Genomic DNA, 26,814 nt, shown 5'->3' on the forward strand with positions numbered 1-26,814 from the left:
TGAAAGACGGGGTCATAGAGTTTCTGTCACTGGAAGATGACTCCCTTCAGTCTGAGAGGAGGTGGAGACCCCTGAGCAGAAAGCGTTCTGCGTTCTCCACTTCAATAAGAGTGAATCCATCATAACGGATGATTTTTGTGGGCAGTGAAGCTCCAACAGCTCAGAGCGTTCGTCGTTGGTTCCACAACACTGGATGATCTCTGAAATCGCACTGAAAGAGCCGTGAGTGCAGTGCAACACCCGACATGCTCAATCGAGTATGGGATGAATTTGACTATGGCGTTGATGTTGTCTGTACAGCTGGAGGAGGTTCATATTGAGCACTTGTACAATCACATAATAAACTTTATGCTCATTTAAACCATTTACAGTTTACTGCATTGATCTGTAACGATTTACAAGTGAAATATTCATTTTGAAATCGAATTAATCTTTTTGAATCAACCTGTATTATATATGTAATTATCTAAATGTAATAAGAATCTAAGCCTTATCTTAAACCTAACCTTGACCTCAGCAACCAGTTTTAAAAGTTTAGAAAGTCGGGCCTGCTTGTTTTGTCTGGTTTGTCTGGTTTTCTTACAAAGTCAGGAAAATGTGTCCAAAAAATGCACAAAAACAGTCCCCACACATGTGAAAATCCCTACACATGTGAAAAGGATCTGTAGCAGTAAAGCAGAGCATGGTAAAAGGACAGAAGCCAAAACGAGAGAGGGAGAAATGGTGGAAAGCAGTGATTGGGGAGAGTTCATGTGGGTTGACTGCGTACGTTGCAGTGTGAGCCGGAGTGCTTGGCTGCCGTCGGTCTGCTCCACTTCCACCGACTGTTCCAATAAACTCCCCCAGACGCACATGTGTCCCTGGAGAACGCGGGACTGTGAGAACTGCTTCTGAAAACAGATACAGTTAGGATTGATGTGTTTCTCTTTGGGCCATGCATACAGAAAAATAACCCTGAGCTTCTTCTTCATGCATTTTTCACACGTCTCCTGGCATACATGACGGCTCAGAGGAGAGTTACGTAAGTGTGCGAAAGTGCACGATTTAAAAAGAAATGCACCACGATTGAACGTCTTCACACTGCAGAGAGTCGAGAGAGAATAATATTGTTAGTTTATTCTGACGATGGCCCAAATACAGGCAGATAAACTGCACATGTTTGAGTCGAAAAAGTGGCAGTGAGATAATTTTGTTTGCATATATTTGCATATATCCTTATCATTATAGCTGAGCTTTATTTCCATAACTGCAGTCATGCAGCAAAGTATTTCCATCTGCATTAAAGATTAAAAGGCCCATGAAGCTGATGAGCGCTTTGCTTTCCTGTGAGCAACACTGAACAGCGGTGACCAGGTTAGGTCAGGTCAGGACAGCAGACCTGCACTGGGATGTTGCTTCAGACAAATGTTGTACAAACTGATTCTGATTTTAAAATGTTTATTTTTTAGATTTGGATCCGACAATCAGGACAGTCCTCTGAGCTTGTTTCTGTACATGCACACAGCGTATGAAGTCAGATAAGATGTTCCTGATGGTAATGCAAGGACAGGGACGAAATGTAGCACCAGGCTGGGACCCTCAGAGTCGGACTGGACTTACCATGATACATTTCAATTCCACAGTTTGGTCCAACAGTCTGAGAGCACTCATTTAATACAGAGTTTTCATTACAAACAATATTAGCAGCAGTCTGAGTGAACAGTAGATTCACTGAATGTTTATGTGAATTCCAGAAATTCTTAGAATGTGTTTTTTCCTTTGGACTCTGGCAACACCCTCTGGTCAGTAGATCAAATCCTTCTGAGTGTCGTCTGAACATGAGCTTCAATGGAAAAGATGAGACTTAAAACAATCTGACCTTTTTGTACAAAGGCCTTAATGTGGTCAATTTCACAAATTTGCTTAAACTTGAATGGTGACCTAGAAATAGAGCAACATTTAAAAGATTTTGTCTTCGTTTTAATTGTTGTAACTTTTCTTTGTTTTAAAATTTTCAAGATTCTAAAACTTTCTGTTGTTTATTTCCAGGTTTAAATAAAAAAATAGCAGATTTTCATTGTGGTCTCAGACTTTAGGACTCCACTGTAACTTTCTCACTCATTAATTCATAGTAGTTACTGAATAATCAATTTTAAATGGGGATTTTCTTTATTATTCCATTATTATGATGTAAAGAAAGTAATTCAGAGTGTTTGATGTGAACTGGTTAATTGTAGAGAAACGTACTGACTCTTTTACAGCCATTTTATTTATCTAAAAGCTCCAGTGATCCTACACGTGTCTTCTGAGCTTTCATATGCAAAGTTGATGTTGGTAAAATATTGTAATAAGATTGTAATACATTTTCAAGTTTTCTTACAAGTTCTCTTAAAATGCCCTGCATGAATCTCTCCAACCCTGAATGGATTTTAAAATATGTTTTAGGCCAAAACCTTTTCATATCTATTTTAAAGCAATGTGTCAGGCAACAGAAAACGTATTCACAGCTTTTGTTTACATCTTAATAGTTTATGATATTTTGGAAATTATGTGGAACTCCCCTTCAATATCAGTGGATTCATGATAAGCTACAAAATTAATAATATATAAATGAAGTCCAATTTAATTTATCCAACACGTTTTGGCCTCTTTAATTTGTCTCTGTATATGATAAAATATTTTTGCATTTGTATAAAATTATTTGATTAAAATATTTCACGTGAGCACCACAATGTCAGATTGCACATACTTGTCGACCACTCATTTGGACCATCGGTATATTTAATCTGTATTGTTCTACACAGCTCTCCTGTTCATCTTTATATTATACACCATCATTGTTTGACCTCCACTGCTACATATACTATCTGTATTGTCTAATACTGCACGTTTTGTAACTGATATGCTTGGACCCCTATCATAACCTCTGTCTCCTAAACCTCCTAAGCGTATCTATTGTGTATCTGAAGACCAAGGCCTTGGCCACATGTCAGAGACTAATTGCTCTTATTGTGCATCTGCAGCTTTGACAGGCCTATATATAACTTATGAAATATTAAAGCGGTAAGGCGCTGTTCTGGGCTGATTGCTATTGAATATTTTATCATGCTATGACGGAACGTAGCAAGTGGTGTGTGAGAAACTTGTGGGAGCGGCAAGGAACGCTTGGTTAGGTTCTCACATCACGCACCCTCACATTCAGATGAACTTGAATGAGCAGAGCGGGTGAAGAGATGCCCGTGTTGATAAGAAGGTGACCCTATTGTGTTTCTTTTTGTGGAAGGATAGTCAGGTTGTGTTCTGGTGATGAACTGAGGAAAGCCATTATGATAGCGAGCCATTAGGGGCCCTCATGGAACTTCTGGAACGCACTCTCAATGTGTGTGTGTGTGTGTGTGTGTGTGTGTGTGTGTGTGTGTGCAACTTAAGTGGGTCTCTGGAGTCTTGAACCAGAGTTTTATTAGTCCTCACTTAAATAAACTGCATGATGGACTAGATTAATGATAATCAATAAGAAAGAGTAGCTGTACTTTATATGTGTACTGGTTAGGGCTGGATACTAGGGGTTGCATGAGTATTCATTAGTATTTATAAGTATTACGAGTATTTACGAGTCACTGAGTCATCATTATCACATAAAAAAGGTTGTCAGTGAAAAGTATTTTGTTAGTAGCTTGCTGACAGGTGCTGGAGCGCCGGCTGCTGCGGTGTGAGATGTGAGCTGAGCACTGCAGAAAGGTTTCGTTGTATTTCAGTGTCAGCCTCAGGCGCTCTGCACACAGAAGTATACAGATTGTCTGAAGTAACCTGGACGCTAAAATCACCACAGCTCTCAGAATCTCGCCTCTCACTGAGAATTTAAGCTGCCTCTGGTCCAGGCTGGCCGATAAGGTGATGTAGTCGGATATCGTCAATGATGGACAAGTAACCCGATGGTGATGTGTACAAGGTGACAACTGCCCTTTTGGTAAAAGAACTGAGAGAGAATTAGAATTTGACTTAGAATTTTACTAATTTACTGTTAAACAGCTTGAAAAATGTTGGGGAAACTGGGGTTCACGTTTAAAAAGTGTGTGGGCTCTCACACCAGTAGTTGGTTTCACAGAGAGAAAAAGAGGTTTGTTAGGAAACTGTCTGTGTTATTTCTCTCTACTGTGCACTGTAATGTTAGCTTTACCAGATTCCGCTTTACTTTTTACTTTACTTTTTGTGAATGGAATCGATATGAATGCCGACTTGCTTTGGAACTTCAGCTTGCCTTAAAGTGACTCACTGCTTTAAAGAATTACTGAAAGTTATTGCAGAGCAGCTAATTTAACTCTAAAGTTCCTCTGGTCCTCGTCTGCGGCCAGTGTGCCGTATTTTCTCTATAGATTAAGTGTCTCTGTGGTTAATTGAATTATGAAAACGCTGCTGTAATGACAGAAAACGCCTTGCTTTTAATGTGGAAGGAGCGTAGGCTTTGGAAATCACTTGCAGTATGACGTTTCTCCAGCAGGCACACAAGTAGCCGCAAATCTGCGACAGAAGAAGCTCAGGAACACATGTTTGCAGTAATGTTTATTATAATGACAGCAGAAGTAGTTCTGAAGACATTGGGTTACTCAGTATCATATTATTTAATATGTGTATTTTATTAAAGATTTTCATAAAACAATCAGTATTAAAAAAATAAAATCGACAAAAATAGAATAAAAAGTAGGTCAAAGCTGCCGCATATATTTTCTTGGGGGTGGGGGGGCGATATTGTCAATAATCATGTTTTTTTAAGTATAAAATATTGTGCTAATTATTTTTTACATATTACGCAGGTCTACTTTGGTCTGTTTAACTGTTTTTCAAGCCAAATGGTAGTAGCAAGTAGTGGCTATCTGTTCACCAGACGTTTGCCTTAAAATTTGTTCTAAAAACCGCAGTAATAATGGATGAATAAATATGGTTGGGTAGAATGATAAATAATGATCAACAATCATTTAAAAGTCAGAGCAGGTCAGTTTTTTTTAGGACCATATAGTGCGTCTTTACATGTTAGCGTCACACACAGAGGCTCAAAAAGACGGTCCAGCTCGATTTTAAGATCTCAAATGCTAAATCAACAATAATAGTGATGACAAAGCATTCACATCCTCAGAAGACTGAGTTTAGAACTCAGTTTACACTGAGTTCTCCTAAAATACTCTTTCAGCACACTCAAAATCATCAGATTCATCCACTTGGGGAAGGGGTCCAAAGAACAAATGATGTTACATTAGTCACATCTACATGCAGCCTAATAACCCGTTAATAATCCGACTAATAGCTCAATCGGAATAGAAGACGTCCATGTAAACACCTCAATCGAATAGTCTAGTCTGATTGAGGCCATTCGAAATACAATTTCTGTCCGATTGAACGAGGTGGGTAATCCTGTAAATAATCTGTTTAATAGAAGAATAATAACCATGTAAACGGCTGTATCTGATTACATTCCCTATCAGACAGTTTAAGTCTGTTCTGATCATGTTCGTCACGTCATAGTGAAAGTTTATAACGTTCAACATGGCGGAGCAGAAACTGGTCTGCAGAGGAGACGAAGTTTATGCTCTGATCTTTAAAAGACGGCGGTGGGACGGACGTCCAGTTTATGTGTCTCAGAACACGACGTCTTCCTCTCGGCCTTCTTTAATAAGGACGTGAAGGACGTTTTCCTGAGTCTGACATCATTTTAAAGCAATTAAAAACACAAGCACTGCTCACTGCTGCTCATCTCACTCTGACTGGACTCACGTGATGTTCACTGTCATGGTAACGTTTGGTCTAAGCAGTTCTCCACGCATGCACGTCATTTTGGATTGGATTACTTGTAGTGAGCATGTCCATGAAGATTTTCATCAGATTATTGAATAGAGTGAACATATAAACACCTCAGTCCAAATCTGTAATTGGAATATATTCAATCGGATTGGCAAATATTTTTGCATGTAAACACAGTCAGTGTTCACATGTTGTGTGAAATTACACATTTCCACCAAATCCCCAAATCTTACATAGTGCAGTATTTTTCACTCTCGCATTAACATGCTGTGCCCTGCTGGTACCATTAGTGTGTGTGTGTGTGTGTGTGTACTCCCAGGTGTCGAGCATGTGCTGTATTGTGCTGCCTCAGTGTTTTTTCTCTGTATGCATGTGGTGTGTGAGACAAAGAGAAAGACAGAGAGAGAGAAGTGTGTACAGTGCTGTGTAAAAGTCAAAGTCCAAGCTTTGTTTGTTATATTTCCAGTAAAATGGCCACTAAGTACAAGTTTTTCATTTTTCAGAGTGAGGGGACAAAAGCAGAAAGTGTATCTACACACAGAAGCCTCAACAACTAAATATAGAATCAATGTTTTCATTATTTTTCAGTGTCCACTTTTTACCTTTATTACAGCTTCCAGTCTTTTCAGGAGACTCACTTTCAGCTTTTCAAAGAAATCTGCAGGGATGTTTTTCCACACCTCCAAAGTTTAACCGGCTGCCTTTTCAACGTCTCACGATCCAAATAATCCCAAACACATTCAGTGGTGTTGAGGTCTGGACTTTGGGGTGGTCAGTCCATTGTTCAGCTTCTTTGTTTGGTGTGTCCATCTCCTTTTCTCAGTGAGGTTCTTCTTGACAGCTACACATCCTTTCAGACCCGTAGCGCTGAGTCGTCTTCTCACAGTGGAAGGATAGACAGAAACACCTGTGGTGGGGACAGTTTCGGTGGTCTTGCATGGTTGTTAGGAGTCCCACTTTAATAATTTTTTGGAGCTCCAGTTTTGGAAACTCCTGTTTTTCCGTTTACTTGGCAAGTGGATTATCTCATATATAATCTCCTCAGAAACATCTCCTGAACAAAATGAATAACTTTTTGACAGAAAAATAAATGAAGCGTGGTCTCTGACTTTTGTACAGAGAGAGAGACAGAAGCTATGACACAAAGAGAGAAAGAGAGAGAGAGATATATATACAGTGAGTAGAGAGGCTGTGCTGTGTGAGGTTCAGCAGCAGTACTGTTAAGGAAATGTGAAGTATAATGGGCAGCGTCAGCTTCCTCTATGAGCGACAGAAAGAGGAAGAGAGGAGCAGAAAGAGCAGCACTTCCCTAATTCTGACTCTCTACTGACTCGGTCTACACCTCCAACACGGACTGACGGACAGCAGAGAACAGCTGGACCTCCACATCTGCTCACACACACACCTGCAGAACGGTAATTCAGTCTGAGGAATCTGTCCTGATTCAAAGGGAGGAAGAAAACCACACACTCATACCACAGAGAGAGAGAGAGAGAGAGAGAGAGAGAGAGAGAGAGAGAAAGAAGTTCGTTTAAGACTGAGAGAGGTATGTGGACGAAATGTGGTCAGTACATTAAAAAATAGTTTATAAATCATCGATGTAACAGAACTTTATATCTCAGACATACTAACTTTACAGGATATAGAGAAAAAAATTTAACTTTGATGGGATTCAATGTAACAAATCTTTTATTCTAAGTAGTTTTGCACATTTTTTATTGGTCCATTAAGAGTTTTATAAATGACAGTGATGATATTTAAGTTTAAATGTGTGCAGTCATCCCCTGTATGTGTGCATTGACTTGGGCTAAGTCTTAAAATTCAGCACTTTTATGGTGTCCAAATGACTTCAGTAATGCTGAGTTTCAAAACACTCAGTCATTCCATGCCAAACTTCAGTGTTTAAATCATATCAGCATCAGTGAGCTGGTAAGCTTGATCCGAAATGTAGAGTGTTGATATTGAACATTTTGGATGATATCCAGCCCAGACTTGACTGACTAATATGATCTGATGTATGATAATACTTTGATATCACTGTAGCTTAATATGCTCACATTATACAACAGTTAGTTCCGGCCACGCAAGCTGATTGGTTGAGAAGCGTTCTAATCGTGCTGTTATTTTTACCATAACATTACGGTTTTTTCACGAACACTGTATCACTCCGCTGAGAAGCTGTTGCTAAGCAACGACTTTGACAGCTGTAGGAGACGCTCAAGCCATTTGAACGTTTTTACTTCTTACTTTTGCCACAAACAGAAAATGGACACTTTTAAGATCACATTTGACCGACAGCCGATTTGGTCAGATTCTGAAGATGAGACGACACTAAATTCCCAAACTGTCATCACCACTGAGCAGCTATTCAGTCGGCAACTGTGACAGAAGAACAACTAAACAACCTGGAATCAGCCAGAAATGAACCCAACACCATTCGCCAAACAAAATGTGCTGTAAGATGCTTTACAGACTGGCTGGAACAAAACAACATTAATACTGATCTGGCAAAAATTGACAAAACTGAGCTAAACTTGATATTGTGGCAGTTTTATGGCTCGGTCTGTACTTCAAAAGGCGAGGCTTACAGCAGACTTAGCAGCGAGTGGGCGGAGCTCGTTACTCTGACATAGCAACAAGCTGCTTGTTAAGGAACTATAATTTGGCGGAAGGAATTGCTAACATTAATGTCACGTTCACGGCCCAGTTTATTAATTTCTGGCTTTATTTATTTAACTGTTTATAAAAGCAATAGAACACTCGAGGAGTGTGTTATCATGAATAACATCACTGCTGTGATGATCTACGGCAACCAAATCACAGCCGTGATGTTATTTCGCGATAACACACTCCCTCTCGTGTTCTATTGCTTAAGTAACAAAGCCTTTTTGGTTGAGCTGAGAGGAAGACATAGAGATAATAGAGGTAATAATGAAATGGAGCATGACTCAGTTTACTGCGTGTGTGTAGATGAGTTGCTCACCAGTAATACCATCATTATCAGATTTCAGCTGTTATCTGATTATTCAAGTGGTCTTGTAAACAGCATACTCTAATTTTTAGATCAGATTTCTAGAATTCTAACCAAGAGAGCTGAAGTTTAGCTCAGTAATCAGGGTTTTCAGTGCATGTGAACCCTCAGATTTATTTCCTTTTTTTCAGTCATGTGTGAAACAGAGTGCTATCCTGGAAACAGCAAGAAGTGTTTAATGCAGCGCCTGCGAAACAGCAACAAAACACTTTTAAAGCGGCGCTGAAACAAACCACATTTTTTTGACGAAATGAAGAATTTGAATATTTTTTTATCTTCTAGATCAGGGGTGTCAAATTCAACCACTAAAGAGGCCATGTTAAAAAATCTCTACAAATCTGCAGGGCCAGAAAAAAAAGGTTTTATTTAACTTTTGATTAACGCTTGCTATAACCCCCATGTGTCAAACACAAGGACTTCCCCACCAGCCAGGACTCTTTCCATCACACAATCCTTCTAGACTTTTTTCCTCTTGGGTACACACTTATGGATGGCTACGGCATCCCTGGGGCTCAAACTCACAACCTCCTGTTGGAGTGACGGCTTAGTCCACTGCAGCACTCAGGAACACATGAAGCAACTCAGATTTTGTGTCCATTAATATTTAATACACTGGAGAAAATCTGTGTTGTTTTAACTGTAAAGTGTTGCATCGTCTCATGTGGTGCAAGTGTCTAATGATTGACATCAGGAGGTTGTGAGTTTGAATCCCTGCAATGCCACAGCTGTTCATATTCAGAAGCCCAAGAGGAAAATATGCCAGATGGGACTGTGTGGTAGAAGGAGCGCCAGCTGGTGGGGAAATTGAATTAAAAGATGCAAGTTTCGTTTTGTTTATCTAACTGAGATGCAGAGCTAGAAACAGCAGCTGGGAGAACTTTTGACTCAACAAAGAAGTTTGAGTTGTGTGAACTCAAGTTGAGAAAACTCAAGAAAAGCAGTTACTATATAATTTTAAGTTGAGCTGACCTCTCGTTTTTACAGTATAGTAGCCCTTATTTATCAAATGTCTTTGAGTAATAATACTTATCTAAGACCAGCTTATGCTTTTTATCTAACACTAAATAAAATGACCTGATCATAGATCAGTGCTCTTACTCTAAGATGCTTGATAAATGTGGGCCGTTGTTAGAATGCAAGATTGACAAATGGTTTATCTACATATGGTTCAGTTTTGTTTTTACTGTTTTGCACTACAAACACATTTCAAATTTACTTTGGTTGGTGAAAATGATTCTTATTAACATATGAAGGGACACCCCAGAATAAAAAGCCACTGTTAACCTACAATAATAGGTTTGCTATATAATATTGTACTTTACTATACTAATATTATAATCATTTTTTGTTCTGTACGAACATTTCATGATTATTAGACCAACAATGATCCAAAATTGCTTGGTAAAAAATCCTTTTACATGATGTTAATGTACAAATTTAAGGAGATTTTCTTCAGACACAAAGTAAGAAACAGACTTCTTTTAATTGGTTCAGGTCTCATGGGTTCTGCACCTGTTCTCCCCCTCCTCCCTTCTTTCCGGAAGCTTCTGTGTAGCCCCCCTCGGCCGGGTAGGAAGGAAACCCTTAGTAGCAGTGCTGGCAGCGTGCCAGGGGAACCTCCGATCGCTGTGTGTGTGTGTGAGTGTAGTGGACGTAGTTCTTGTGTGTTGAATTGTAAGAATGTGCAGCTGTCCGAGTTTTAGGTGTCCTTGTGTGGGTTTTCCAGTAGACTGTGCAGTTGGGAGTGACGGCTTTACAGCAGAAATAACAGGCTATCAGCTTTGCCTAAACACTCTGTAACCTGATCGCCTTACATTGAGGTTTGTTAATGGATAATCGGGTTAAAAACGCTGTGCTGGATCCAAAAAACAGTCAGAAATAGAGAAAACAAATCAGGCAGCGCTAATAAGACGGTTCTAGTGCTGAGCGTTTTTTTTCTGTCCTCTTGTGTTTTTGTTTGTTTGATTTCATTCGGTTCAGTACGCACTTCAAACTCCGTGTAAGAGGATCCTCTCTTTTCACTCATGGCCTCCCCCCCTTCCTTCCTTTCTTTCTTTCAGTGGGTGCCCCTGGTCAAATGACATGTTTTGTTGATTTTGTAAGTCGGGGGTGTCAAACTCAACCATTAAAAGGGCCATATTTAAAAATCTCAACAAATCTGTGGGCCAGAGAACGGCAATGTTTTTATTATTTCCTTTTTAATTAAAATTTTGCTATGACCCAAACGGACCATTATTTATTTAAAATACACCAAATTGTCAACAAAATACAGACACTTGTAGTAGATCTTGACATATAACGTGAATATTTGAAATATTCAGAATGTAAATGTCCCCAGGATGTAGCTTTTAAACCTGTCTATTTGCTTGAACTAGACACTCGGCATCCTTCCTTTGCTGCAAGTTCATTAAGACGTCCTACAGAACTGTTGTTGGGGTAGGAGATTCAGAGTGCACTTTGTGTCGCAGTGCATGCTGGGGACTGTAGTGCAGCGCGTTTTGAAACATTTACATTTGGCAGACGCTCTTATCCAGAGCGATTTACAGTTTACACACAGGTAGGCGAAGGTAGTGTTGGGAGTCTTGCCCAGGGACTCTTATTGGTATAGTGTAGGGAGATTGCCCAGTTAGAGGGTAATATGAATAGAAAATTAGAACACTTTTGCAGGCGGGATAGGATTGCACCGCAGGCCTGATTATGTTTAAGGGTCCTAAGTGAAAATAAATGAATATAACCTCCACAGAGAACACACTTCTGCACATTTTTATATTATGCTGAATTTAACACACTGTGAAAATTGACACCTAAAATGAGCCCTGTGCGAAAGATATGGCACATTTTATATTTTATGTTTTATTTTTGTTTTTTCGCTGTTAAACTCAGCAAATAAATAAAAATTGCACACTAAAATTTTCAGAAAATACCATAAGCGTGTTCTCTGTAGAGGATTAACTTATTTTTGCTTAGAAAATGAACAAACCATGCATTCAGACTTTTGCATTCGACTGTAGTCCCTCTCAAGGGTGGGAAAAATATAACATTCATGGTGTGTGCCATGATATTAATGCCACATTTATGAAAAGGCTCTAAAATGTATGATTTTTACATTAAATGTTAGCAAAAAAAAATGTTTATGTAAGGAGCAGGAGGAAAATAAAAAAAACAGGTTAAGAAAATGAACAAAATAACAGCTTCTTGTTACTGTTTAAACAGTTACTCTACACTGGTTATGTTACAGACTCTATAATTGATCTAAATCTTTTTTATGACCCAGTTCTTGAGTGTTCTAGAAGTACTGATGATACCCATGATACACTCAGAGAAGAGTATCGTGATGTAATGTATCACAATAACATTACCATACCGTTATATTGCCGACTCCTAGCTGGTGCTGTCTAATTTTTCTGAGCTGTGTTTTTAGTTGTGTGATCTCAGTAGGTCTGTTCTCTCGCTCTCCACACTCATGTAAGATGATCCTCCTTTTATGCACATGACACCCCCCCCCACACACACACACACACACTCACACACACACACACACACACTTTCTATCTGTAACCCCTCTCTTCCTGTCTTCTGTCCACTCTAGCTTTTTCCCCCTGCTCTTCTGACCCACACTGAGGCTGCTTTCACCCTTACCTTGTTTGGTGGGGCCAATCAAATCTTTTTCTTTAATTCGGTTCATTTTGACAGGTGTGAACGCTCCACCCGTACTCGGGGGCACACTGAACAAATGAGCCGTGATCCTCCAAAAGTCTCGGGTCTCGGCCCGTTTCTGTTGCAGTGTGAACCCAACAGAACCAAACGAAAGATACAGTGATATGAAATGTAAACTCTGGTTTGGACTTCAGCAAACAAACAAGGTGTGAAAAACAGCCTGAGTTATACGGTTTGAACACTCTGGTCAAATCACATGTTTTATTGATTTTCTAAGAAAAATAATAACTTTAAAATAAGTTCCTCATCCTCTGCAGGTAACACACTGAAATATGACATTTTTATGCAAATTTTAAAGCACAACTTCAATTTATGTGCTTCAATTTATGAGTCTAACATGTTGGAAAAAATAAAACAAAATATAAGATTTGACAGGCCTTGTTTTATGTTTATCTTCTCCACAATGTTAAATTCAGCAAATAAACTATAATTGTGTATTAAAATGTGCTGAAGCGTGTTCTCTGCAAAGGATGTGTTGTAAATTAACAAAGCAATAATTTGTAATTTGACCATTGAAGGCCAAACGTCTGCATACAGCTGTAGGTGTGGGCTGCCATGTGGTTTTGTGCTTGTTTTTTTGGAATGTGAGGTGGGTGGTGTAGATGTGTTGGCGTTGGGGGGATTTGGGGGGCTGGCAGATCTACACTCCATTCAGTGGGTCACTGGGGTCATTAAGAATGCGAACTGCATTGTTTAGCTTGTTTTTTGTTTGTTCCTCTTTAACTCCCTCTTCACTGTCTGACCTAGTTTTCGTAAGAAGCGCTTCCTTGAAGTTTAAGAAATAGGAAGTGATTATTGAGTTTAGTCTGTTTCTGTCTCTGTTTGGTGCCACTGACGTTTACTCACAAGATTCATTAACCCTTTAAAACCCTGGCTGTTTGTGCAGTTATCAGTCTTAAGACTCTTTCTAATTACTATAGACGGCACTAATGTAATACCTTTATCTGTATCGGGCAGATATCAGCAGGAAATGCTGGTTAGGATTTGGGACATACAAAAAGACTGTGATTCAATCCTGTAACAAATCTGTCCTGAAACAGCACTAACTTATACTGAGTGATGTGGTGTTGTTAGTGAAGTTCTTTCTGTGAGGGTTCTAGAGTGACTTTTAGCATAATACTCTTTTTTTTTAAGATTTTAGATCGTACATAAAACACTTTAATTAAAAATAGCAAATTTTAAAGTGCCGTAGATTAAAGGAAAAAAATCTGATCAGTATTGGCCGATACTGAGAGTTTCAATATCAGTATTAGCAAAGAAAAGTTTTTTTTTGCTGTGATCTGATCTTTTTAATATGATGGTTCACATTTGTATAGATAAGTGACTCAAATCTGCCATTAATGTGAACAAACCTGCATCCTGAAAGTCAGGCCCGTGACACAATCCTATCCGGCCCACAAAATTATTTTAATTTTCTATTAATATTCGCCCATTTTACCATGAACTGCACTACAGTTCCCAGCATGCACTGCAATGTAATTTGTGCTCCCATCCCCACCCCTTCGTGGGACTGCACCACAAAAAGATGCCAGGTGTCTAGTTCAAATGGGCAGTTTCAAAAACCTACTGTACACTGGGGACATTTAAACAGGTTTAGCAGTGATCTGCAGCTAATGTAGCCTATTGTTTTATGTAAAAATTTTGTTTTTATTTAAAATTATTTTTAAATAGTTCAAGTATTCAATGCCTATTTTTTGGCATATTTTAAAACAAACAATGTCCAGTTGGGGTCCTGGCAAAATGTTAAGTAAAAATAAAATATACACAGCTGGCCCACTGCACAAGTCCGGAGAGGCCATGAGCTGTTGCTGTACTTTTCTGGATTGTCATCTTGAGATAACAAGATAAGTAACTCGTTATTTCAAGATAACAATTGTGCTATCTTGAAATAACAAGACAAATAACTCATCATCTCAAGATAACAACTTTATCTTGAGATCACAAGATAATTAACTCGTTGTCTTAAGATAACAACTTCTGTTATCTCGAGATAGCAAGATAAGTAACTTGTTATTTCAAAATAACAATCCAGAAAATTATAACTACCTCATGGCCTCTCTGGGCTTCCGTGGGCCACAGATTTGTTGAGATTTTTTAATATGGCCCTGGTTTACAGACACTGACTTCAGGTTAGCTGCCACATCAACAGTGAATGATGGTGAATAAAAACTACATGAATTCTAATGTCAGAGTTCTCGGTAAGGTCATGAATCAGATATGTATCTGATCTAGGACCACATATAAAAGTGGCTCGGATTCAAAAGATTCTAATTTGAAAAGATCAGATTTGTGTCCACACAGCTCTAAAAACATCTGATTTGTGCCACACAATGTAATTGTGTAATGTAAACACACCCTAAGGTCTGTAGTTATGTGGCTAACAATGAGTGGACTGTAATAGCACCAGTCAGCATGATGTCACATTAATTAGTGGAGGTTGGCTTTGATTGATCATTAGCAACGTTAGCTGTTTTTGACTGAGCTGTTCCTTCAAAGCGTTTATCTAGATGTGTGAATAAATATGCAGAAGCTTTGCCTTTGACCGCCTTCTTCTTCTGTTTGCTTATGATTTGTGTTTAAGGGGTTAACAGTATAAACACGACAGCTGTGAAAACATTTCCTCGTAACTTGCTTCACTTGAAAAAAAAAATCTCTGTCTTTCTCTCCAGTTTTCACTCATGCAGTTGTGTTGGAGTTAAGAAGATGGATGACAGGCGTGATGGAGTGCAGGTTGGAGAGAATAAATACATCAGCAAGTGAGTCTTCATTCATCATGCATCTCTCACTCTTACGTTCACACATATGCAGTTCTCAGCACACTCAGATATGCACTCTGACTCTTAGAAAACGGCTCTGAATGCAGATATTTTCAAAGCTGAAGTTCGGCAAACAGTTTAATTCACACATTTGTCTCCCCACATGCCAAATATACTCAATCAGCCAAGAGAAGTTTGGTGTCGTTTGCTCCTTTAGTTTTATACTGGAGCTACAAGGCTAATGTAGCTTACAACTAATAGAAGTTTATCCCATGCTAACTGCAGGTTACCACACACTCGCCTCAAACCGTGTGGAGTTGTTCAGTATCTCTAATAGACTTGATTTTGTGGTTTCTGATACTGCATGACTCACTGTTCTAAGCTATGTGATTCACTTTTATCTGTTTTATGTAGTGATGATTTAGGCATGTGGTTAGCACCATGCTAACTGGTGTACATAAGCTTCCATTATTTGTTAACTACGAATTGTGAAACTAAAGAATCTGCTACTTCAGACACCGAAGATGACTTTGCTGACCGACTGCATTTGAAGTTAGGAAAGAATTGTGTAATAAAGCAGTTAACCACGAGAAGCCCTGCTTTACAGTGATTTTAATGGGTTAGGCTTGTACTTATGCACAACATGAAACTGCAAGGTACCCATGGTAAAATCACTTTAAAGCACTTCCTCAAGTGGCTTATTGTTTCTATAAAATGTTGACAGCATGCACAATCGTTCACTGAATAAATTATTTAATCACATTACATAGCTATTCCACTAAGAAATGTAATAGGTCCTTTGTAGGTCCTCCTGTCATTGCTTAGTAGTTGAGGACTGCTGATTGAACAAGGAAGAACTTTAAATTACCAGCTGTATATTGCAGTCATTTCATAAACATATCATAATATAGCCTTGTTTGAGCAGAAACCTTCACCATCACAAGTAGCTAAAAGCAGCTTTTTCTAATCAAATTACTGTTACAACTATAATGCTAACTTCTCTATGTGGTTTTCTCTGTAATGTTAGCATGAAAGGCCTCACATATTCGTTTTTCCACGTCTGGTTTAACACTGCCTCAGAAAGATCTAATAAAAACGTGGACACTTGAAACGTGGTTTTTGTTCACTTCACATGTTAAAAATGTGGTATTACATAAAAAAAAATGTTATTTCTTGTAAACATGGGGTTTTCATACACATCACAAGGACAATATATCATCGCTGTCAAAAGAAAACCATGTCCATTTTTGTCGATTTTTATTTTTCTACACCATTTCAACACACCAGCTCTCCTTTATGTCATGTGAAAACTTTATGATGATTGGACCAATAGAAATGCTCTAAATTCACTTGGAAAAAGATTGTTCAGATTGTTTTTACCTTCTCTTGTAAAGTTACCATTTTGGAAATACTTGTTTTTCTTTTGACAGCGACGATATGTGACTTTTCTAAGTAACATATTCTTTACTTTGCATGTTTCAGTTTTACAGTAAATCATAAAATTTTAAGCCACAGATATTAATGAAAGAAGCCGTCTGCCTCCCTGATAGATGTTAAGCAAAGAAGTTTAAACAAAACCAGTCTCTTTTTAGTACATCTTTCAGTACACTTAAGGAACTTAATGTCCGAACAACATAACGATGAATTAATACTGAATGAGGTTGTTGTAAGGTGGTGATAGATTTGCATATATTCATTATTTTACAGCAGCTTTGAACACGATTCAACCAATCAAATTTTAGGACTGGCACTGTCTGTTTCATATATTTCATTTAACTCTCCATTTAAATCGAAGCAAACGTGTAGCTGATAACTATTAGCAATCATACAACAGTTAGTTCCGGCCACGCAAGCTGATTGGTTGAGAAGCGTTCTAACCGTGCTGTTATTTCGCCATAACATCACGTTTTTTTCATAAACACGGTTTCACTCCGCTGAGAAGCTGTTGCTAAGCAACGACTTTGACAGCTGTAGGAGACGCTCGAGCCATTTGAACGTTTTTACTTCTTACTTTGCCACAAACAGAAAATGGACACTTTTAAGATCACATTTGACCGACAGCCGATTTGGTCAGACTCTGAAGATGAGACTACACTAAATTCCCAAACTGTCACCACTGAGCAGCTTTTCAGTCGGCAGCTGAGACAGAAGAACAGTTGAACAACCAGGAATCAGCCAGAAATGAACCCAATACCATTCGCCAAACTAAACGGGCTGTAAGATGCTTTACAGACTGGCTGGAACAAAACAACATTAATACTGATCTGGCAAAAAATGACAAAGCTGAACTAAACTTGATATTGCAGCAGTTTTATGGCTCAGTCTGATTTGGTCAGACTCTGAAGATCAGACTACACGTTTGGCGAATTGTATTTGGGTTCATTTCTGGCTGATTCCAGGTTGTTTAGCTGTTCTTCTGTCACAGCTGCCGACTGAAAAGCTGCTCAGTGATGACAATTTGGGAATTTAGTGTAAGGAGCTGGAGAACGAACTGCCGGCTGTGCAGCGAGTGAGCGGAGTTCGTTACTCTGACGGAGCAACAAGCTGCTTGTTAAGGAACTATAATTTGGCAGAAGGAACTGCTGACATTAAATACATATTAAACGGCACGTTGACGGCCCAGTTTATTAATTTCCTTACTTTATTTATTTAACTGTTGTATAAAAGCAACAGAACACTCAAGGTCATCATGTGATGTTATTTTGCGATAACACGCTCCCTCTCATGTTCTATTGCTTAAATATACTACCTTTTCTGTACAGTATGAATATGAACACACAACTGTTCAGAAAACCTCCTGAGCCGAATATACAGATGATTAAAGCTGTGGTACATTTTTTGCAGGAGCAGTGTCCTCTCACACCTGAAGACCTACAACCTTTACTATGAAGGACAGAACCTGCAGCTCAGACACAGAGAGGTAAGAAAGAGGTTACCCACTCACGCACTTCTTCTGCCCCTCTTTGTCTGAAATGCGGTTCAGTTTGACCCCCACTGTCCCTGCTTAATAATTCACCCGTCTCTGGGGAGTAATAGCTGTCTGTGACTGGAGGCTGAGGGTGTGAATATAAGAGTGTTTTTGTGCACAATTTAAACTGCATTCTGTGCCAGCTGAGATTTTAGGCTCTGTTTAACCTCACAAAGAACAAATGCACTGATTTTAGAGACAAATACAGTTCCCGGGTTCAGAGCATTTAAGGGGAATTCTATCGATTTGTCATAATTTCTGCATAATTCAGTCACTGAGATGTAAACAAAGTCATTCGGAGTGGTTTGATATGTAATCGTTAATTGTAGAGAAAATGGCTCAGATTTCTTTACAGTGGTGGTGATAGGAACCAGGAGTCATGATGTCTACAACGCAAATATAGCCATATTATTTACTATCCCAAACCATTAGTGAACCAGCACGTCTTTTGAGTGTTTATATGCCCTTCTTCCATTATTGTATAATATTTGTACCTTTTTCATGTAATAGCTTTGTGTGAGTAGCATTAAACTCTTCAGACGTCTGGTTCCTATCACCACCATGAACAATTCAGACTCAGTTTACATCTTGTTTCATGTGTTATGCAGACATTTTTAAAAATCAGTAAAAATTCCCTTTTGAATAATAATAACGCTGAGTTGCTGTATTAGTGTTTACCAACACCACATAATAATAATAATATGGTAATATGTGTATTTCAGGACTGTGTATAATAATCTAATAATGCTCTGCTGTCCTATTGAAATAATTGCTGATTATAGGCTTTATTTCTGACTCTTTTATTTGGGTTAATGAGTTATTGACTTAACTGTAGAGATGGTGTTTCACTGTAGGGGTGCCAGTGTTTGTGTGTGTGTGCATCATGGCCTAATTATGTTCTCTGCAGGAAGAAGGCGAGTTGATTGTTGAGGGCCTTCTCAATATCTCCTGGGGTTTGCGTCGACCAATCAGATTGCAGATGCAGGATGACAACGAGCGCATCAGACCACCTCCCTCCTCCACATCCTGGCACTCAGGCTGTAACCTGGATAACCAGAGGTCAGAACATAAACCACACTCACGCACATATCACATATATATACATAAAATTAGAACCTCACACGCACACACACACACACACAAACGCACCCACACACACGCACACAGGGTATTTGTGCAAGTGTTAAAGCCGTTTATTTCGGGAGTGTTTTGCCTTTAAAAAAACACTATATAACATCAGAATAAATACAAATAACCATAAACCCTGTAAAATGTAAGAATTTGCTTTAAGTAAAGTTGTTAATATAGAAAAATACAGTGAGAAAGCCTGGGTTCAATTCCCTGGCCAGGCGACCAGAGCCCCTTCTGTGTTTGCATGTTCTCCCCATGTTTGCATGAGTTTCCTCTGGGTGCTCCTGTTTTTCCCACAGTCTATGCTGTCAGGCCAGTTGGAGATGCTAAATTGCCCCTAGAAGTGACTTATATGTTTTTGTGTCTGCCCTGTGATGGAGTGGCAACCTGTCCAGGGTGTCCAGGAGAATAATTTTAATGTTTCATCAATTTTGTGAACAAGAAGTTAAGAAATGATATTATAAAACTGGTCCTAAAATCTGATGAGCCACGTTTGAAGTCAAATCCACGACACATGCACACCAATGACCACCTCACAACTGAACTGTGTATCACTGCGCCACGGCACGAAAAACCCTTGTGCTGTTAATGGAATAATCTTTGACTCTTATGCTGCTTGCATGGACCACTGAGTGTACTGATGAAGTAAGACCCGTTTTTGTTTAAACTGAGCAGCTGGAAACTTATATTCTTAACTAGTACTAGGTTGGTCAGCTAGCTAACAAGCTAAAAGATAGCTAACAGGCTAAACAACTCCATCATTAACATCACAGGCTTAATTTAAAGTACTTACGTACGTGATTAACTGTAAAACCACACATCTGAAAATCTCTGATGGTCTAAAAATGTCTTACACACTTCAAATGTCCGTGTTTCAGTCAGAAGTCACGTCAAATCCAGGCTGAATCTCAAATGACTTCATACTCCCTAAATAGTGTTCTAGCTATGAAAGTTTAGAAATTCTAGCCTCTACAGACAAATAGTGCATCTTTTATCGAGTGTGGATGTGTCTGAGTCCCAAATGACGGTTTCCTAGCTATGTTTTGCACAGTTGGGCTGCAGGATCCAGTATGTAAACGCCTACATAGTGCACTACATGTAGGGAGCAGGGAGCTGTTTGAAATTCAGCCCCAGTGTGAGAAGAGGGGCGCTGCTGGATTGGTGCTAAATAAGACTTGCAGTGGTGATTGGTGACCAAAAAGTACTTATAGGGGTGACGGTTTTTGCATTAAACAGTGCTGAGTTATCATATGTTCATTGTTATACAACAAAAAGTTAATGAAATGACCGCAGTACATAGTGATGGGCGACCAAACGTTCTCCTCATTCAGTGGTACATGGTTGTTAACGATACCAAACTCTAAAGGAACTACATTTATTGGCGGAATACTTGTTTATGTTGATTATTGTTAGGAATAACTTAAATTATTTTCTGAAAAATTGTGTATTTTATCATATTTTATGTTGGCCGCCGTCTTATAAAAGCAGTAAGCCGCTTGAGGCTGTTCTTTACTGCGATGTAATCACAGGGAAGGGAGTAAGAACACCCTTATTGCTTTTATATACTGCAATTTCTACTGCAGTACATTTTTCTAGGTAAAGTTATCTGCTTTGATATTTAATCTCCACTTCTGAAATATAATGAATTCTGGGTATTGATTTTATTGAACTTCATTCTGGGTGTTCTACAGCTTTCTCCGTCCTTCAGAAGTTGTCTACAGCTCTGTTACAACTGGACACATCTACCGTTTCTTACTTTTTATTTAGACCATCCTAGTTTCTGCAATCAAATTGATTTTATATTATTGATAACACTGATTCTACACTTTTGGACAGCGGTATATACTTTGAGGACATTATTACTTTATAAACAGCAGTATGAACGCAATTAGACAGATTACCTCCAGTAGCACCACTGAAGACTTCTTAGAAAAAAAGTTCTTCACTCCCTCACAGCTGATCAGACACAAAGTTTGAAATCTGCCCCAAATGTCTGTTATGGGTTCTTTTTGCTCTCTCTCTCTCTCTCTTGACTCACAGGTCAGTAATAACTCAGTGCAACATTTCTGTTGGCCCACACGCATCAAATAAAACAGGTTCTATTCTCCTAGACATGTTTGTGTTTGAGACCAGCTTTTTCAAAAGTGGACAAAAAGCTTGTCGGCCCACAAAACCATTAGATACAACAAATGGGATCAACACAGGCCGAAAAAGACTTTCATGGCGGTTCGGTTCGACGGCTGAAATGTCAACAGCATGGCCAGTGACTCAGCTGGAGTTGCTATGGAAACAAACGGCATTGCAGAAAGCATTCTGTGTCTGATCAGCTGTGAAGGAGTGAAGAACGTTCTGGAAAAGGACGCGCTATGAAAAGTAGAGCGGTTTCTATGGAGATGCTACTTCTGCATACAGACTGAAATGTTAAAAATAGGTGAAGCTCTGAAATCCTTCTCAGAAGTTAGATATACACGGATGATTCTTAGATGCTTCTTAGTACATTATGAAAGTAATATTTCAGTGCTTTTCAGCCTAATCTGTATCCCACTTCTGTGTCATACCATCAGTGACCACAGACAGTGATGTTATGTGTTTTCCTGTGCTTGTTTGGTGTCCAAATTTAGTTCGTTATGTTAACACTGGAGCTATCAGACCATCTTTTCTGTAAATACATCCACAAAACATCTCTCAACCCACTCAAGCTGCATCCAGCTCTTCATTAAGGTACAAAAGACTTGTTGATGTGGATAAGAGCACAAACTGACTTACTGTGAGCTGTAAAAATGAACAAAAAGTCACTGTGTTGCTGATCACCTCAGTTAGCCATTTAATCTTTTCAGCTCGAGACCACCGGTAATTTTAAAACACGTTTCATCATATTCTTCATAACTTTCATATTTCATAAGCTACATTCAAAAGGTGGGTCTCATTTGAGAGCTGTAACTGTCTTCTTTCCAGTCAAATGGATGGGTGATGTAATTTTAACCCTTATAATAAAAGAAGCTGAACTCTCCATTTTTTTTCTACTGAAAGTCGACGCATTTTTCCACAAATCTGGGCTATAAACTATAAACAGATGGCGTCTCTTCAGTGATCTGCTCTGTAAAAATTATTTTTATAAAAAAAATACAAAGAGCTAAGATTTTTGGCTTTCAGCAGTAAATTGTAAGCATATAGCAATATGTGTATGATCATGAAACAAGTTCTGTACGTTTGAGGGGAGCTTTAACAAAAAATAAATAAAATAAAAAATTAAATTTATTTCATGCAGTTACTGAATGATTTGCCTTACGATTTGGTCACGTAAATTCAGATGGAAAAACAAAAATATACCCTGGAGAATATGAGGTTAAGAGTCTGAAGTGTCCATAGCCTTCAACTACACAGTAAAATTTTGAGTTCACAGAAAGTCCTAAACCACATTAGGAAGTCTACACAACTTTAATGAAGACCTGGCTGTGGATTGAGAGAGTTTAAAAGAAGTTTTGCAGATGCATTTATGGAAAGGATTTGGGTGACTATTGACTTCTGTTGTTTGGACCAAACATGTCTTGGCTGATTGACTATAGCTGGGGAAACCTGAAAAACTGTAATTGTGATTTTCTTTTGTCAAACAATTCCTTTAGAATTAGTTAGTCCCACGTTTTAAACAGGTTTGCAGAATTCAGCAGCTTCTTGTTGGTGGTGGGTGTCAAAGTGTTTTCTGTTCTTTTCTAAACACGAGGAAATGCAGTGCAGATACTGTCTGTGATAGTCGACAGTTATCTGCAGACAGAGTTCCTGTTGAGAAATGCTGGAATGTTTCCTTAAATGTTTTAAACCAAATGCAGAAAACTGCAAGAGTGAAGTACTAGGGCCTATCAGCACCATCACTGGTGGTGCTTTCTGTAAAGAGCTCCTCCTGGGATGTACGCAGTGAGGAAATTCCTGACAGTGGATATAAACATTATAAACACAAACAAACTCCGCATTTATCCACGTCCTGTGACACAAGATGGATGATTCTGTTGGCCTTGAGTAATGTGCTTTCCTCTCATGCTTATTGTAGCGGTGAGGCTCAGAAACAGGCTCCGCCTCCTGTCGAGGTGACAGAAGCAGAAAACCAATCAGACAACAGCACAGCGAAGGAGGATGAGGAAGAAGAAGGTGGGTGTCAGTCTGGAAACACTTTGTCTCAAATCACTGTTCATCAACTGTTCATTACACCAGTAAATTAGGATCACTGTACAGAGCAGCACTACAGAGAATACACCATTCACATCAGCTTAGCTTATCTCCTTCTCAATCTCTCTCCCTCTCTCTCTCTCTCCTCTCTCTCTCTCTCTCTCTCTCTCTCCTCTCTCTCTCTCTCTCTCTCTCTCTCCTCTCTCCTCTCTCCTCTCTCTCTCTCTCTTCCTCTCTCTCTCTCCCACCTCTCTCTTTCTCTCTCTCTCCCACTTCTCTCCTTCTCTCTCTCTCTCTCTCTCTCTCTCTCTCTCTCCCTCTCTCTCTCTCTCTCTCTCTCTCTCTCTTTCTCTTATCTTTTTTCCTCTTTCTCTCTCTCTGTCTCCCTTGCTTTCTTTCTCCTTCTCTTTTCCCTCTTTCTCTCTCCCTGGTTCTCCCTCTGTCTCTCTCTTTCTCTCTCCCTTGCTCTCTTTCTCCTTCTCACTTTTTCTTTTGCTCTTTTTTGCTCCTACTTGCTCTCTTTTTCTCCCCTCGCCCTCTTTCTCCTTCTCTTTTTCTTATGCTTTTTTTTCCCACATGCTTCCTCTCTCTCCTTTCTTTCTCTGCTCTCTCTCACTCCTTTATCCTCTCTCTCCACGGTCTTCTTCTTCTTCTCTCTCTCTCTCTCTCTCTCTCTCTCTCTCCCTCTCAGATGTCATTGATGCCTCTTCTCAGCTCCTGAGGACCAAAAGTGATGCGGGTGTTTTGAGGCGGGGTAACAAGCGGTCTCCTAGCGACCAGCGGCGAATCAGAAGGCACAGATTCTCCATCAATGGCCACTTCTACAACCACAAGGTGGATCAGAATCGTGTGTGGGAGCTGCATCACTGACACGTTTGAATAAAGCAATGATGAAATTGCATTTATTTCTCTCATATTTATATGGTTATGTTTTTCCCTCTCTTTCACTTACCTGAATATTACATTATTACCAAAGAGGTTAACATAAACATTAGCCTAAATAAGAGAAAAGTGTTTTTCTTTTTAAATTTAATATTAATTTTCTTTCTCTCTCTCTTCTCTGCTCCAGACGGCTGTGTTCACTCCAGCGTACGGCTCCGTGACTAACGTGAGGATAAACAGCTGCATGACGACGCCACAGGTGCTGCGCGTGTTGCTCAACAAGTTTAAGATTGAAAACAGCCCCGATGACTTCGCTCTCTACCTCGTCCATGCCAGCGGAGGTCAGTGTCTTTACAGAAAACCTGATACTGTGTAAATGGCTGCCACCTGGTGGACAGAGCTCAGCAGTGCAGCCTGAAATAGATTTATAGGCCATGTTATGTTTACAATATTTCAGTGTCCGTTCCTGTCCTCACTTTTTAAACAGGTTATCTTTTGGCATCTTATGTGTGTGCATATGTGTGTTTCAGAGCGAGTTCAGCTGAAGCGCACTGATCACCCTCTGGTGTTGAGGATACTGCAGGGGCCGTGTGAGCAGGTCTGCAAAATCTTCCTCATGGAGCAGGACCTGGGAGAGGAGGTCACATACGATGTGAGTTCCTGTGTATATGTGTGAAAGAATGAGTGAGAGTGTTGGTGATGCAGTGAATGTTTAAATGGGCCAAACAGCATCCCTGGTCAAATTATGTTCTGTTGATTTTCTAAGTGAAAACAAGTCAACACATCCTCTACAGAGAAGACACTTAAACATGACAATTTTCTGCAGTTTTAGCACATAATATTTATGTATTTGCTTTAACATGTTGAAAAAAATAAGACATAAAACATAAACCTTTTGCACTGGTCACATTTTATGTTTTATTTTTCTCCAGTTTGTCAAATTCAGCAAATAAACAGTAACAGTTGTGCATTAAAATATGCAAAACTGTGTTCTCTGTAGAGGATATGTTCACTTATTTTTGCTCAAATGTAATTTCAAAATTAAATGTAATTTGACTGGAACGCCCAAACTTTTGCACACAATGGTATCCTACACTTTTATTTGAGAAGAATATGTGCTTTTATGTACGAAAAACATTTATGAACATTTCCAACCTCTCTTTATGTTTATCAGAGTCCCTGTTCTGATTGGTTGCCTCATTCAGAAAGCAGTCCAGAATGAAACACTCCTTATATCGTCAGTGTTAATAAGTGCTAGTAGGCTGCAGCCTGAATGGGCAGATATAGTAATGTATTGTTTTTTGTGACATCAAACAGGCTGTTCAAAACAGGCTGTTTTGCTTTTTAAAACCTCAACAGTCTTGACATACTACATCAAAATCTTCTTTTCATACATACTGATGTAAATAAGATTGTTAGTGTTGCATTTAAATATACTATGCTCTGTGCTTTTCTTCATACCAGAGCCAACAGCTTTATCTATAACGAATGTTTTAGCCTAAGTAAACTATGATTGTGTTTTAAATCAGCTAGGGATTGATTCATTTTAACTCAGTTTCAGCTGTGTCCAATAGGGGGTGCTATACCTCTCCTTAAACGAGTGAGACGGAGAGAAAGGCAGATTTCGTGGATTTGGTTTGATCCTTGAGGTGTAATTTTATTGACTTGTAAGATATTAAAAGGCCCATATCATAGAAAACTGAATTTTCCTCACTCCTTGAGATTCATTTAGTCTGTAAACATGTTAAAGCTTCCAAACATACCCAGTCCATACGGTCCATAAACGAAAATGAAGCTGTTTTGAATTCACTGTTTTTGTGATGTCACAAAAACCAAGGCACCTACATACATCCGATTATTCAGCCTGCAGCAATTTAGTCCTGCCCTTTCATGCTGAGGTTAAAAGGAGTGTCTCAGCTCTGAGTGCTCTAGAGAACAGCCAATCAGAACAGAGGTCATTTTCATATATGTCTTAGAGGTAACAAAAACAGTCTGGTTAATTCTAAAGGATAAAAAGAGGTCAGGCAAAACAAATTATGGCTGTTTTTGCTGCAACCCACACAAACATTACAAGTGGACCTCAGAGGGGACAAATTAAATACAAGACAAATGCAGGATATGGGCCCTTTAACTGTGGTTATGTGCTCTCCTTGCTCTAGGTGGCGCAGTACATTAAATTTGAAATGCCCGTGCTGCAGAGTTTCATTACCAAACTGAAGGAGGAAGAGGACAGGGAGGTGCAGAAGCTCAAACGAAGGTACAGTTCACCTGAAGAGACCTATTTAGGCATTGATGTAAGGTTGAACCTTATGGTACAGCTACACAGAGTTGCTCTTCAGGTTATCTGACATGTCTATTGCTTTGTAAAAGTAGTATTCATATTTTCTGACTGCCCC

General features: G+C 39.1%; 1 protein-coding gene across 4 annotated transcripts in view; it reads left to right on the forward strand.

Moving 5' to 3' along the window:
* The window catches only part of rassf2a (Ras association domain family member 2a), a 34,774-nt gene that overhangs the window by 4,641 nt on the left and 3,319 nt on the right, over positions 1-26,814 (forward strand). For 2 of the 4 annotated variants that reach the window (XM_036578265.1, XM_036578269.1), the window contains exons 2-9: positions 15,190-15,276; positions 18,121-18,196; positions 19,152-19,303; positions 23,421-23,518; positions 24,228-24,370; positions 24,606-24,759; positions 24,949-25,070; positions 26,578-26,675. In XM_036578265.1, coding sequence (XP_036434158.1) covers positions 15,224-15,276; positions 18,121-18,196; positions 19,152-19,303; positions 23,421-23,518; positions 24,228-24,370; positions 24,606-24,759; positions 24,949-25,070; positions 26,578-26,675 — 896 coding nt within the window. In that variant the 5' untranslated portion in view covers positions 15,190-15,223. The other 2 variants (XM_036578268.1, XM_036578267.1) reach the window with 2 other exon arrangements.

Source organism: Colossoma macropomum, unplaced genomic scaffold (genome assembly GCF_904425465.1).
Source record: "Colossoma macropomum unplaced genomic scaffold, Colossoma_macropomum, whole genome shotgun sequence".
NCBI classification, from domain to species: domain Eukaryota; kingdom Metazoa; phylum Chordata; class Actinopteri; order Characiformes; family Serrasalmidae; genus Colossoma; species Colossoma macropomum.